Source organism: Onychomys torridus, chromosome X (genome assembly GCF_903995425.1).
Source record: "Onychomys torridus chromosome X, mOncTor1.1, whole genome shotgun sequence".
Classification (NCBI taxonomy): domain Eukaryota; kingdom Metazoa; phylum Chordata; class Mammalia; order Rodentia; family Cricetidae; genus Onychomys; species Onychomys torridus.
In genome coordinates, this window is record NC_050466.1 from 129744749 (window position 1) to 129759312 (window position 14564).

Here is a 14564-nt window from a genome sequence, read left to right on the forward strand (position 1 = left end):
ATTCCTGGGACTCACTATCTACCAGATCAAACAACATTGGTGACTTCCAGGATCTTGGGAGAGATCTGTCTCAGAACACAGGATGGAAAGGAATAGAGCAACACATCCAGAGTCAGCCTCAGACCACCAGCCACACAGGCACGATTGCCCACACTTGCACACACCTGCAGGCACTCAATCATACAACACACATGTATAATTGTACAGCTCAACCCCTGGAGCGGGACTAAGAAATGAAATTAAAGGAGGTGAAGATGATGAGTCAGTAGTCATGCTCAAGTGGCTGCATCAATGGGACTCCAACAACCGAGGACAATGTAAAGGACAATGTTCAGACTACCTCGTCTGAACAGAAGACCACCCGGCAGGGAAAGCAGGGAGCATGGGGGAGGCTGCAGGGACCACCAAGATGCCTGGGGCAGAGTTCTCGGCCAAGCCCTCAGTGTTGCTATCCATAGAAGGCATGGAGATTCCCAGGGGTGGGGCAGAGGTTCTGGCAGCTGAGCCTGGACCATCCTGCCTAAAGTTCCTGCATCCACCCTGCCAGCAGAATCACAGCGGATCCTGGCATTGGTTGAGGTGGCTCACTTGACTATCCAGGGAGGTGGCCCTTAGGCCACATGGTTCAGTGACCTCCTCCTACTCTGTCATCTCTCTCTGAAACATCACCGATGTATATTCTGACGAGGAGCCCGTGGTCACAGGGCATGAAGAGGTGCCATCAAGAAGACTGTCAGGCAGGTGAAGAGTCGGGTAGGGAAGATGTGACAGGAAGAAACCACAGCACCTGCTAAAAGAGATCCACTATTGAAAAGGACAAAAGTAAGCATTGCTGTATCATGGAAAGAATATTGCAAAGTAACAAGGCAAACTTAACTGTAGTGGAAAGTTATCACATCAGTAGTGTGGCTTAGACCGTGTGTTACAAAACTCACAACGTGTTGAACAAACAAGTTGACTCCTGGATTAGGGTGGAGACCACTACAGTTTCTTCACCTCTCCAGATCTCTGACAAAACCACATGATGACATTCCAGTCCACATTAACAACAGGAGGCAGTTGGTCGTAGAAGAGAACATGTTTTCACATTTGGAACAGGGCATTTCACGGCGTCTGCTGCAAGCACAGGACACTACAGACTTGAAAAAAGCAAATCATTTCAATGTTGGGGAAGGTGAAACACACTTGTCTGCCCTGACACATCCCTCTGCTCAGACAGAGGTACAGGTGCCCTGTCCAGTGACTGCAGCTCAGGGGGCGCGCAAGAAGTCAGGGCACAAAGAGCACAGAGAGTGACATGTCTCACAGCCTCCCCTTGTTGCCTAGAAGACAACAGGCTCTGCCTCTCATGGCCAAATGACAAGGAAGGTTTATCCTGACAGGATGCCTTCACACTCAGAGCAATCAGGGCACCCCGTAATGGCTGGCAGAGATGTGTTTCTGAACCTCCACCAGCTCGCTCTAGCACTGAGACACTGCACAGTGGTTGCTAAGCAGCAAGTGGAGCCATGGCCAACTCCCTCATTTGAATAAGGCCCCAGCCCTCCCCACCTGTGTGGCATACAGGCAGGTCAAAGGCTGGTCCTCTTGTCAATTCAACAAGGGGTGCATTCTGCCCTCCCATCTGTTCTCTTGAACCATCAGAGTCTTTAGCAGCTAAGAGACACAGAGTACACACAGATCCCCAATACTACCACTGATAAACCTATGGAATACTTTCCACTGCTGGTCCTTGACCTGTAAGAGCAAACTTGAGGGCAAACTGACCTCCCAACTTCCACTCTATAATATGTGTATAGTCAGGCCACAATTGTTTATACTGTCATTACTGGAAAACTTGGGACTCGTGAAGACAGTCCTTATGAACATTCGCCACTTATCACAAATTTCTGGTGATAACGATATGTATACCAGCGTCTGGCACTATAATGATGCCACTTAAACCTTCCTTCAGTACAGTCCTTGGCCATTCCTCAAACTGTCCATACTGACGCCAGCATGCATACTTGAGCGTCTCTTCTCTTTGTCTCCTCATCTCCATGAGACTATGCCTTTCCTGACCTGGCTGCATGTCTTTAAATGATTTTATTGAGCAGATGAAGAGGCAGCGGGTTGGTTGTGATGCAGTTATGAAATTCCAAGTCAGACTCTGCTATGGAAATAGCTGAATGAACACATGGGTAATTCCGCCAGAGATGAAGGATTTGGTATGGCTAAAGAGGGACTCTTCTCTTGTTCCTTGTAGGTTCAAACCCTGGATATTTTACCCAATACAGTGCATTAGGTTGCTAGCTGCTTTAAGCCTGCATTCCCGTGCTTCAACTTCTAGAAGCTGAACATCAATCTGTCTCTGCTATCCAGAACATGCATCCCATCATATCTGTAAGCCCTTTTCTGGGGCACTCAATAAACTGACATCAAGAAGGCATATAGAAGACATATATATGTCTTATATATACATCACATATACATTTACATATCTACATATACACACAATGTTGGTGCTTTTTAACAGGAAGATGGGGGGCATTGGATTCCACGAAAAATGAGGGAAAACTCTGTGTGGGATCACAAGATGGCGGTTCAGAAATCCCTGGTCCCCAGTTTCCTTTTGTACTGGCTAACACACACCACCATACCCACAAAGGCATGCTTAAAGGCATAAACAGGAAAGTTGAAGCCTTTCCTAGGACAACAAGTGTTGGGACTCATCCAAAGGCAGCTGACTGCCTTGATCTCAGAAGGGACTGGGCCCCTGAGCTGGCTCTGCTGCACTGTCTGAATCCGTCTTCACCTCCATCCTCTGGGAGCCAACTCCACAGCCTTCCTCCATCCTCTATTTGAGCATCCTCTGGAACATCCTCATGCTTTCCTGCTGCCTCTCCAGCTGGAGCATCTGCTCTGGCTCCTGCTGCTCCCCAGGCCCCTCGGGCAGGGGGCTCGGTCTGTTGGCTCCCAGGCTGAGGGTGAGGCCACTGAGGCCCTGTACCAGCGTCTCCCAGGAGGGAGGGTTGGGAGCCTTGTTCCCGTCTCCAGTCAACCCAGCAATGTTCGGCATGTGGCCCTGGCACTGGAGCTGATTCTGAGCTCTGTCACCTGAGGGAGAGCCTCTGACAACCCTTTCAAGCAGGTAAGGTGCCATGTGATCCCGGTGCCAGCGTCTCGAGTGTCTCAGGAAGACTTTCTTCCTCTGAGGAAAGCCCTGCTTTTCCCAGTATTGCTGCCACAGGGCCTTCTTCTCTCGGGCCTGTTGCTGGAGCAGGCCCTCTGACAGAGGAGCAGAGGCCACTGAGCCAGAGCTGCGGCAGAGGCTCAGGCCACTGAGGCCCATGCTTAGCTTTTCTGAGGAGGAAGGCTGAGAGCCTGCTGAGGACTCCTGGGAGCGTGTCACAGTGGCCATGCGGGAGGGCATGGAAACCGACATTGGATCCCATGTCTGCAGCGGATCCATGGGGCTCTAGTCTGAGCTGGAGGCCACGCTGAGCCCTGGTTCCGGGAGGCAAAGTGAAGGTGGAGGCTTGTGGAATAACTGGGCGATAGTCAGGAGGAATGTGTGCAGCCGGGAAAATGCAGACTGTAACAAGAGGTGAGAAGAGAAGAAAGAAAGCCCATGATTATTCATCTCACTTTGTCTGTCCCTCATCTTCAAAATGGGGCCACCTCCCAGGCTTCTTCCTCGGGTTACAAGAGATGATACATGTCCAGAGAGCTTAGCACAGGGCATGGTACATCAACAGCATTCCTGGATGGCAGCTGGCACTCTTTCTCATGCCTGAAAGCTCATGAGGAAGGGATCATATGGTGAACCACACTGATTCTTGCCTCACTCTCAGCCCCTCTCTCAAAGGCCACTCAACTGCAATGAATGGACAGTGATCGCCATTCTTCATACAGGTGTCTACATGAATTCACAGGGCAGATTTTTTTATGGGCTTACAAGGATTTGAACCCTAGTACCTCACCCGTCTCTGATTTTCCCCCTTCTCTGATCATTGGCTTGCCATGCTGTACTAGAATTTGCCTGTGTGAACACTTCCATGACATGCTCTGAGATCATAACCAAATTTCCCTCCTTGTGATGAGAATGATAGAATCTTGGCAAGGGCCTTTCATTCACTCTGCTCTTTCCTGTGTAGCAACATGTGACTTTAGACAAAAGCCTAAAAGTAAACGTTGCCTGCCATTAAGTTTCAGCCATAGATGTCCTGATGTAGCTAGCGCTCAGAGCCAACTACTGCTCAGCTACTTGAATATGGTGTTGCCTTTACCTCCTGTTTTCCTACACCTACTCATCAACTGGCCTGTGACAACCATAGCCAAAGTCCGTTCTTGCACTCTGCAATTCCAGGGGTTTTGTCCTTTCACTTGTGCATGCAAACTGCTTCCCCAAAGCATGTCTGACAGCTGAAAACTGTTGTGTTACACACGAGTCTCCTCACCCAAGGGAAAAGCAAGGACGGTGAAAGGCAGGAAGTAAAACCAAAGGGGTATTGGACAATCTGGGTAAAGGTGGCATCAGGGAAAGAGGGCAGAGTCTGTTTAGTTACTCATAGATGTGGACATGAGAGTCACACCTCTGCCTGCAGATAGCAGCAAGGTGGAGTTGGCCTTACTCTGTCCGAGTGACTGCCTGTTCTGCACACTTGAAAGACTGAGAACCGTGGAGGCTGAGGAAGGCAGCCTTCAGGAAGGTTCCCTATGCTCAGGCATGGGGGATAACTGAAAGAAGACATTCTCTGTATTTGTTCACCTGTGTGTGTGGTGTGTGTGTGTGTGTGTGTGTGTGTGTGTGTGTGTGTGTGTGTATGTGTGTGGTGTTGGTGATGGGGATCAAGTTAAGCTTGCTACTACATGGAAGTGAAGAAACTGCTTCCAGGAAGGAGATACTAAATAATGTCACTTGGCAGCACTGCTAGTCAGCTGCCACTCAATCTTGCAGCCTCCTGAGCATGAGATTCAGGAAATTCAAAGGCAGCCAGGGATGTCAGGAAGGGAAGGGTGCTGGAGAAGGAACGAAAGTGAGGGCGAGACTTTGAAAGAGAAACTAGTCCACATTCTTTATCAAAGTCATCAGAAAATATGCCACTGCTTTTTCACCTCCTCAGGACTTGGTTTTTGCTCTTCTATGCAGCCACTGAGGAAGGTCCCTGGTACAGCTACATGGTCATTGCCCCTTCCACTCCACTTCCCTCTGCTCATCCAACTACGAATGGCAGCCGTGATCACAGCGAACATGGTTAGCTTAATGATACCTGGTGACAGCCCATCTTCAGCACAATGGTTTTCTGGAATATGTCTTCCCCCTTGATGATCAAGATATTCAGAATGCTATGCATACCTTTCTCACCCAACATGTCCGTTCCTGCTTCTTCCCTGGAGGCAATGGTTTCATAGGAAACCAAGTTACTCCTTAAACACCAACTTGTATTTCACCAAGGCACAGATCTCTCCCCGTGCATTAGTTCCCTACTGCATTGCAATCCTCCTTACCAGGCCTATGAGGGCCCATTCTTCAGAAAGATAGCCATTCTACAACTCAACCTGACACATTGTGTGTTTTCAGTGTCTCTCATGTTTCCACTTCCAACAGAGGCAGAGGCAGGCTTAGCTGGGTGGGAATGAGGGATGCAGAGGGCACACAGCTCTCTTTTAGCTTTGCCACAAGAAACTGGAGGAGGGAGACCATTTCTTTGTGTGGGTGCCCATGTGAAAGCTCATCTTTGTGGAGGGCTGCTGATACCTCCATCCCTGCTGTGTGACTAGCTCTAGTCCATACTGGAGACCAGGTTTCTGGTGAGGGCACTCACCTTCTTTCTACTGCTCAGTAAGTGATATTCATGGGGGACTTACAGGTGCTCTAGGATCTGAGCTGAGAACCCATATGGATCCTTTTATTCAGGAGGCAAAGTATTTTGGGGTGGCAGATATTACACTCAAAAAATAAATATTTAGTTGGCTTTGGTCTTGATACATGAACAAAACTACGATCTATCTCAGGATTAGGTAGCACAGAAACCAAACCAAACAAAGCCATCCCAGGATACCTTTGCATTGCCAGTTATGGGAGGAGTGGGAATCATCTGGGATAAGGTGGAGGGCTGGTGGGGGTGTGGAACACATTCTGGGTACAAGGACAATGTGGTTCAGGGTTTTGAAGTGGGGAGCAGGGGGTCACAAGGTGAGTCTAAAGGGGTAGCCACTCACACAGATCCATGAAGCAAACAATGTGGGATGGGGCAAAGGTTTGGGCACATTACCTTAAAAGCAGTGGCTAGGTTGCTGTGGCTGCTGAGAGCATGCCAGTTCCCTCACTATATCCCTGCACTTCCACTGATATTTTGCACTACTGATCAATTGTGTTCAAAGAAGTATTTCTATAGATGTTCCCAGACATACAAAGAATTCTAGGGATTCAAAGGAGAATAATGCCCTTAATTTACTCTTTTAAGAATTCAATGGGCCCTCAATACCTCATGATGGGGATAGAAGTGATGCCCACAGCGGGGGTGGGAATCTTCCAAGTCCAGCTGAGACTGGCTGATGGGACACTACTGAAGCTGCAGCTTACTGGACAAATTCTAGGTGGAGGGTAGATGAAAGGAAAAGAGCAAGCCTGAGAGCTCTCTACCTATTGGGACAGTAAGACCATGTTTGAAACCGGTAAGTTGGAGATGGTCTCTACTGGCAAGCTCTGAAACCGGCAAGGTCTCTACCTGATGGGAGCGGATATTCACGACGTGGCAGAAGAGCAGTTCCAGGCCAGCCAGGCGTATGCATGTGAAGCCTCTTGGCACAGACATAGCGCTCGTGCCAGTGGACAGCACTAGTGAGATGAGATCTCCAAACCTAGGCCTTGAAAATGCCACAATGCAAATGTCAGGTTTGGTGGCCTGGCTAAACTAAGAAGAAAAGGGCAAATGGAAATGAAATACAATGGATGCCATAGCCACACTATCGTTTAAGGACAGCAATGTGGCAGCATAGTCTCACGTCAGTCCTGCTGTCCCCCCTTATTTCAGGAAACACGTCCTGATGACTGAGTAACCCTGGTGCTCTTACCTCCAACAGTAGCTACCCTGTCCTGGAAGCTCAGTGCTGGCAGGGCAATCATCAAGTCAGATAAGAAGATTTCGGTGGCCCTGGGGTGTAGGCGGGTGTCCTTCACATGAAAGCAATGGGACTAGGACAACTGCTCCACCACCCACTGTGGCTGCTCCATTCTGAAAGCATTATATGTCCTTATTAACTTACTAAAGTTCTCCGTTCAGAACACAGATTTACGCATTCATTTAAATCCTTCATGAATTTATTTATTTTTAATTTCTTATTTCAGGTCTCACTTGTAGTGCAGTTTGGCCTGGAACTCACTATGTGACACAGAATGATCTCAACTTTCTGGCCACCTTCTTCCTTTGCCTCCTCTGGGATTATAGGAATTGGCCACTATGCTTATTGAATATGTGTGGATGTGTCTGTGTCTTCCACAATTATAAACATGCTCTCACATGCAAGCTCCATGTGTGCAATGTTTGCCCCTTGGGATGGATCTCGTTAGGCAGCCAAGGCCTGCCTCCAACTCCTGACGATTTTGCCTCTGCCTCTCAAGATCCTGCATGAGAGACTAGCTGACACCAATCTGCCTATCTATAAAACTTACCAAGGCATCTAGGTTCTTAAGCTGAAAATGGAGAACATGGCTCTCCCAATGTAGGGAAATAAATCCCCATTGCTCACTACTGGATACTTGGTTCTCTGCCTAAATTACACGTTTCCCAGTGGGAATGGGGGCATTCCGACTGATGGGGAAATGCCTGCCCTTACTACACTTGACTTGTGCATTCTTCTTTAAACTCTGATAAAACATTCCAAAAATTGGTCTCCAGTAGTTCCACACAATGTGATCCCGGGTTTTACCCTTGTAGGTTCTCAGCACCAGCCAGTCCCCTCCAGATGACCAGATCCTAGCAAACAGATCAAGCATGTCACTCTCCATCCAGATTGAGAACCTTCACCACTTGCCTCCTATGTGCCACGGTCCATTTGCCAATAGTGGCTCCCCAGGCAGTATTCCAGATTCAGACCTTGTGGGTGAACTGCCTCTTCAAATTATTGTTTAAGTTGTAGGTTAAACTGGACTAATGCCTTTCTGGTTCATCTTTCCTCTGATGAGGCCCAAGACCCTTGGAGGTCCATATTGTGGAGTTTCAGTCTCTGACTTTGACAGACCTAGATCCATGGACATTGTATAAAATGCCATGTAATCAGTCTGAGGCATTAGGGAAGCACATTGCATAATGAACAAGGGCCTAACCTCAGTATGGTGAAAAGCATAACCAAGGACCACAACAGTATCAAAGCAAACACAGTACTGTTAATGACTGGATGCTGCCAATCAAAACTAGACTGTTAGTATTGGAGTGAATGAGGCCACTCCAAGAGCTGGGAAATCACCAAACATGTGTCAAGTCAACATCAACAATGAAGACCCTCAGAACATAAAGGAGACATAACTGACTATGCTAAAGATGAGCAGTAGGAAGTTAACGTCCCAGTCCTGGGTCACATGGATACCACCTGACCAAGCATTGTAAAAACAGAGTGGCAGTGAAGGTCATGATTGCATCTTTTCTGTCCTATTTGTTGAGTAACTTACCAGCATGTTTGTTGTCCCTGTGTGCTACATTACCTCTTTGCAACTTTCCACTAGTAGGAAAGAAGATGCAGTCTGATCTCATACTTACATTGACTCCTGAGGGATGCCTACATAGGAAATGTCTCCCATAAAACTTATGGACACTTTACTAGGATTCATTTATTCATGTATGTTTACTTTTTTCTGTACATGGTATTGAACCTACGGCCTGATATATAGTAGGCATAAGCTACCACTGGGCTATGTTTACAGCCTTCTCTTTTGGAATTTTCTTTTGACACAAAGCCTCACAGACCCTACACAGGCTATGCTTGAACTCAGTCTGTAGCTCTGCCTTAGAGCCTGTCATCCTCCTGCCTCAGCCTCCCAGCTAGATGGGATGACAGGCTTCCAGCAGCAGGCTTGTGTTTTCATTTCTATTGGAAGGCAAGTCCTCAGACAACTTTCCTCTTCCATGAGAAGAAATCAACAGTAGTGTTTCTCCCCAGAGGGCCATCAATTATCAGGTCTTCCTCTTTAGCTTCATTTATCCTGTATGTGCTATGTGTTTTGAAATTTGACAACTAATTTTTGCTATAACAAGAATCTTACATATAAAAATGCAGTGTTTGCAAGTGTGGCAAAGGGCAGTCAATAAGGATTGTAACAATATTAAACTTCTTACATAGGTCAAGAATGTGTGTCATGTTTATGAACCTGGTCCCTATCAAATGCTATTAAAAAACACATACACACAGATACAAACACAGACACAGAAAGATAGACAGACAGACAGACAGACAGACAGACAGACACACACACACACACACACACACACACACACACACAGACCCAGAGTGTGAGGTCTACCTGGTGAAGAATGCTTGTTTACCATTCTCTAGTCTTAGTTCATTAAAAAACATTTCTTCTTTGCAGAAATCATCCTGGCCACAATCCCCCAAAATTGATCCCAAGCAGCAAAGGAAGAGATAGCAGTCATTATCAGCTCCAAAATCTGCCTCAATTGGTGGGAACACTAGTGATCTTATTACACAACCCTCACATGATATGGGAAAATGATGATGATGTAGAGATTGGCACAGGCTTCAGAAAAAACCTCAACAGTTAGGGTTTGATGGAGAGCTCGAAGTGGCCTTTGTGTCAGTCTGTTCTGTGTTGGGTCAAGTAGACAGAAAAGGATTCCCCAGAGGAAATGATCTAATGAACATGTTAATCTGCAGCAGGGACCATGTGTGAGTAAGTAGAAAGGATTGTGATATTATGCAAGTGACTGTCATGTCTCTCAAGTGAAAAATCAAAAAGGGAAACCAGTGCCATCTGCCCTTGGCCTAACCGAGGAACTTCACAATAATGGTGGTGATAGGACATCCAGGAAGGAATACATAAGAAACTCCTCTGCTCATTAGGACTTGTCCAGGGGTCACTCAGTGGGTACAATCAAGGGACCATAAAGTTTGTCCCTCAAATTCCTTCTTGTGTAAGTCAAGATATCCCTCTTGTCTGTGGCCATGAATAGACAAGCCCATCCTGACTAGAGATGTTGAACTCCTCCATGCATCTAGTAGTAGTTGTGCATGAAAAACCACCAAGGGGATGTGGATTTCAGGCCCAAATTCTTGATTTGGAGAGGGAGGGACTAAAGTCAGGGAGAGAGGGGGGAAAGAGAGCTAGAGAGAGAGTGAAGGTCTGAGATGGAGGGAGACAGAGTGTGTGAGAGAGAGGCAGGTGGGGGAGACAGAGAAGCAGAGGGTAGAAGAGAAGAAGAGGGAGAGACTGTTGCTCATTCTCTGGTCCACTGTACGCATCATGGATGGCATCACTAGGCTTAAATACTGTCTAGTTGCACAATGCAATGAGTGGGCATCTCCTGCGGAAGTGTCTAGAATCAACGGGCCTTGCCTAAAACAGCCCAGTTACATTAGAGGAAAGGGAGCTTCTACAACGTTGAAAAGACCCAGTTTTCAACTCTGGTGTTTTCCTTGCAGTTGTGTGCCTTAAGCTGCTCATGGACTCCTGTCACTTTCTTCAGGACCTGATTCCACAGGTGGATGACTTGTGTCAAGTTGCCCTCCCTGCCTGTGACTTCTAAAGCTCATCCTACTTCTGCCTCAAGGAGTGTTGGGAGGAACTCACTGGGGTGTAGCCCATACTAGGTTGTTCCTAGAGGCCAGTTAGGTCCTTACTCCCTAAAAACAACCCCTGTATCACCCTTGGCGAAACCTTCTTTCCTTCTTCCAGACACTTGATTCTTCAGTGGAAAAGGATCCCTTCTCTTGCCTTCTGGTTACTTCAAAAATACTTGTATTTTACATGAGGGACATTTGTGGAGGGTGAGGTTACAGCATTCCAATAAAGACTTGGGATCTGTTAGGACATAGGCTGACGATAACCAGTTAAATAACTTGAAAAGACAGTAAGGTGTTGAAACAGGACAAGAGATGAAGCAGGCAGATTTTTTCAGGAGTTTGAGTCCACCTGGAGGTACATAGTCATTCCAGTTCCAGCTTGGTCACATGGTCAGAGCCCGACTTTAAAAACAAACACAAATAAACGTTTTAGAAAGATCAAACATGACGGCACAGGCAGTGGATCCTACACACTGGAAGCAGAGGCCGGCTGTCCACCTTCTGTTCCATGACAGCCTGGGTTACATGGAGAGATTTGGGCTAGCCCAGGTGAAGTGTGAGATGGGAAAAGGAAGAGACAAGAAAGGGAGAGAGGGGGGAGAGAGGGAGAGGGAGTGAGGGAAGGAGGTAGAGATAGAGAGACAGAGAGACAGAGGGAGAGACAGACAGAGAGAGAGAGAGAGAGAGAGAGAGAGAGAGAGAGAGAGAGAGAGAGAGAGAGATTGAGATTTTCTCCTTTCAGGAGGGCAGAGGACCACTTTCTGACTTTCTGGAGTCCATCCTCTGGATACATCGCCTGGCTGTGAGGGATTGTACTCAGGATGTCAGGCCAGGTTAAAAGCACCTTTATCCCCCAAGAGATCACACCTGCATGACTGTTACAGCTGCATACTCATGGTGAGCATCCTGCTATAGATTTCACCCTGCAGTATTCTCCTTAGGTGTTCTGGAACTGTGTTGCACATATGCAGTTTCAGATTTCAGATTCCTTCTCCTCTTTATTATTTGTTTGCTTTACTCATACAGAGAAAATGTTAACCAAGTATCTGTTAACTGTCGCCTGGCAAAAACTCTAGCGTCTTCCCCTAAAGACCTGCTTCTCCAACTTAGGAAACAGGAGCCATTAAAAAATGTCTTTTGCTTTGTCTCCATTGGGGACCCCCTGGCAGTAGGATCACAATCCATCCATTGTGCATAGGGTGGCTTTTTGGAGACCACCCCCTATGGTGGGACAATTTGCACAGCCTTGATGCAGGGGGAAGGGCTTGGACCTGCCTCTACTGAATGTACCAGGTTCTGCTGACTCCTCATGGGGGAGACCTTACCTTCTTATAGGAGAGAATGGGGGTGGGTTGGCGGGGACAAGGCAGGAGGGGCAGGAAAAGAGAAGAGGGGAATCAATGATTGGTATGTGAAATGAATAAAAAATTTCATGAGAAAAAAAACGTCCTTTGCATGGCATGTAGTTCCCAATATAGAGAGCTTGGTACCAAACAGACTAAGGCTTTTCTAATTAAATGTTAAAACACATTGTAGCCCTTACAACTATAGGGCAGAAAGCATGATGCATTCTGGTTCCTTGACCACTGACCTGATCATGGAAAAAGTGTAAGCATTAAAGAAGTGAGTCCCTGCACAGGTAGGATTGGTTGCTAGATATGACTAACCTCAGGGACAGAGTCATCCCTAAGTGGCATGCCTGGTTCTTCTAATGGTGCCTCAGTTCACTCATCACAAGTCACAGCATTTGTGCTGACAGTTATATCACTACTGGGGACTGCCACAGGGTAAACAGATACTGTTCCACTGGCCCAGCCCGCCCCAAACATCTGTATGAATTTTGATGATGTGAGATGCCCTCTTCCCCACGAACGAGTTGTAATACAATGGACAATCATCCCACCCAACTTTACAATACCTCGAGTCAGAAATCATGTCCAGTAGCTTAGACTTTATCACCATTAGACATAATAGATGGAACTGTAAGGAACAATACATAAGCGGTTCACAAGGAGATTTTGCACTTAAGCCACGGCATTGCTATGCACTTCTCTGACAGAATTACAAGTGCTTTGCACAAGGTCTGAAGGGCACACACAGGAGCATTGAAGGAAGAAGGCTTCTCCCTTGGAATACAAAGAGTGCAGTTACTAGACACAGGCTTCACATTTACAACTAACTGCATGGGCTGACATTGGCACCATTATAAGTAGAGACTGATTTTGTAGAACATCTCCCTTCTGAGGCGTGGCCCTGTCCTTCATTTCAGAATGACAACAAGTCACATTCTCCCTCCTACCCAATGCTCATTACCGGTTGGGGTTGGCTTGTTTCTTGTTACTGTTTCTTCTTCCAAGTTTTAATAAAAACCACACATTCTTTTCTGGGCCACTTAGCTTTTCAGAAGGAGTCACATTTTAAAACAACATTTAACACAGAGACCCTAGATGAGTGACTTGGAACCCAACCCGAATTGGACATATAAGTCATTCAGTATCAGGAGAAGTCCTCATGTTGCTATTTTAACATGAACTGGACACCAGACTTGACAGAAAACATATCAAACTGTCATGAAGGACCATTTGAAATCGCCATAGTGGAGCAAACCAGCAAAAGATTACAAATGCCCATTGAACTCTTACTGAAAATACAGACAAAAGCCAAGACTGCTTTATGTGAATGCCATTGCTTTTTATAAACAAGGGAGGAGGACGCCTAGGTGATCATGTCGAAGATTGTCCTCTCTGCTGTAGGCTGTAGAAGTGAGCCTCCTTCAAGATCTGGTTAATGTGGGAGTAAGGACCATGACCTTGGAACAATGCATAGTCCTCGTGGGAGAACTCGGGGATATTGGAGTTAAGTTCGGCAATGTTCTGGTTTAAGCTGCTCTCTGGTACACTTTCTCTGTTGGGGTTATTGATGCTGCTGTGGATCCTTTCATTATCACAGCTTGACGACTGGAAGGAGAAAGACAGAAGGAGGATGGCTATTATGATACTGTTCATCATTTCCTGTTCAGCTTGAAGAATACTGGCATCACACTCTACAACAGGCTTCACAGTCTATAAAGTCCAATCACTTGGGTAGCTCATTCCTTTCTCACAGCAGCACTATTGCTCAAGCTGGTGTTAATCATTCCCATTTGACAGACCAGGAAAGAGAAGTCCCACAGGCCCAAAGGCCAGTCTCTGAGAATGTCAGGGAGAGGGTTCAAACACAGGCTTTCTCACTGCAAATCCCTCCACATATCCTCTGGCCCTGTTTGTACTGTGCATTCCAATTACCTGCACCAGGGAAGTATGCTGCCAACCTCCAGAGAAAGCAGCCATCAATGCTGCAGACTGTGATAGGGATTTGGATGAAACAACTAAGATGCAATGCAGATCCGCATTCCAATGTGGCAAAGATCTAATGAGGAGAGCTCCATTAACATATATATGCACAGGTACACACACATGACAGGATCTTTCCAGGCCTGATCCCAGAGTGGACATAATTGTTCTCCCTAAAGCAATTCAAGGCTCCACTCATACCTCGAAATGCCTTTGGTAGTTTGAAATGACAGCTGTATGGCAACACTCAGCATGTCTAATGACTGACACCCCTTGGTCTCCTGTTTGTGGTTCCGTGTGTTTTCTATACTGCGTGTTTGCTCTTAATAATGTCATTCATGGAAATAACTTCACTTTGTCATATTGGTGATATTTTGTTAGATCCCCTCTCCCGCCAAAAGGACTTATTTTAGAATTCTGTAGACTAGGGATATAACTCAATGGTAGAGTACT

General features: G+C 46.6%; 2 protein-coding genes across 3 annotated transcripts in view; both read right to left on the minus strand.

Moving 5' to 3' along the window:
• Positions 1 to 14564, minus strand: part of LOC118574404 (protein FAM156A/FAM156B-like) — a 24357-nt gene continuing 9793 nt past the window's right edge. Inside the window, exon 2 of the mRNA XM_036175302.1 lies at positions 1 to 3574. Coding sequence (XP_036031195.1) covers positions 2837 to 3451 — 615 coding nt within the window. The 5' untranslated portion in view covers positions 3452 to 3574 and the 3' untranslated portion in view covers positions 1 to 2836. The remainder of the gene's footprint in view (positions 3575 to 14564) is intronic.
• The window catches only part of Fam104b (family with sequence similarity 104 member B), a 26745-nt gene continuing 24891 nt past the window's right edge, over positions 12711 to 14564 (minus strand). For both annotated transcript variants that reach the window (XM_036175304.1, XM_036175303.1), the window contains exon 3: positions 12711 to 13736. In XM_036175304.1, the coding sequence (XP_036031197.1) occupies positions 13503 to 13736 (234 nt within the window). In that variant the 3' untranslated portion in view covers positions 12711 to 13502. The remainder of the gene's footprint in view (positions 13737 to 14564) is intronic.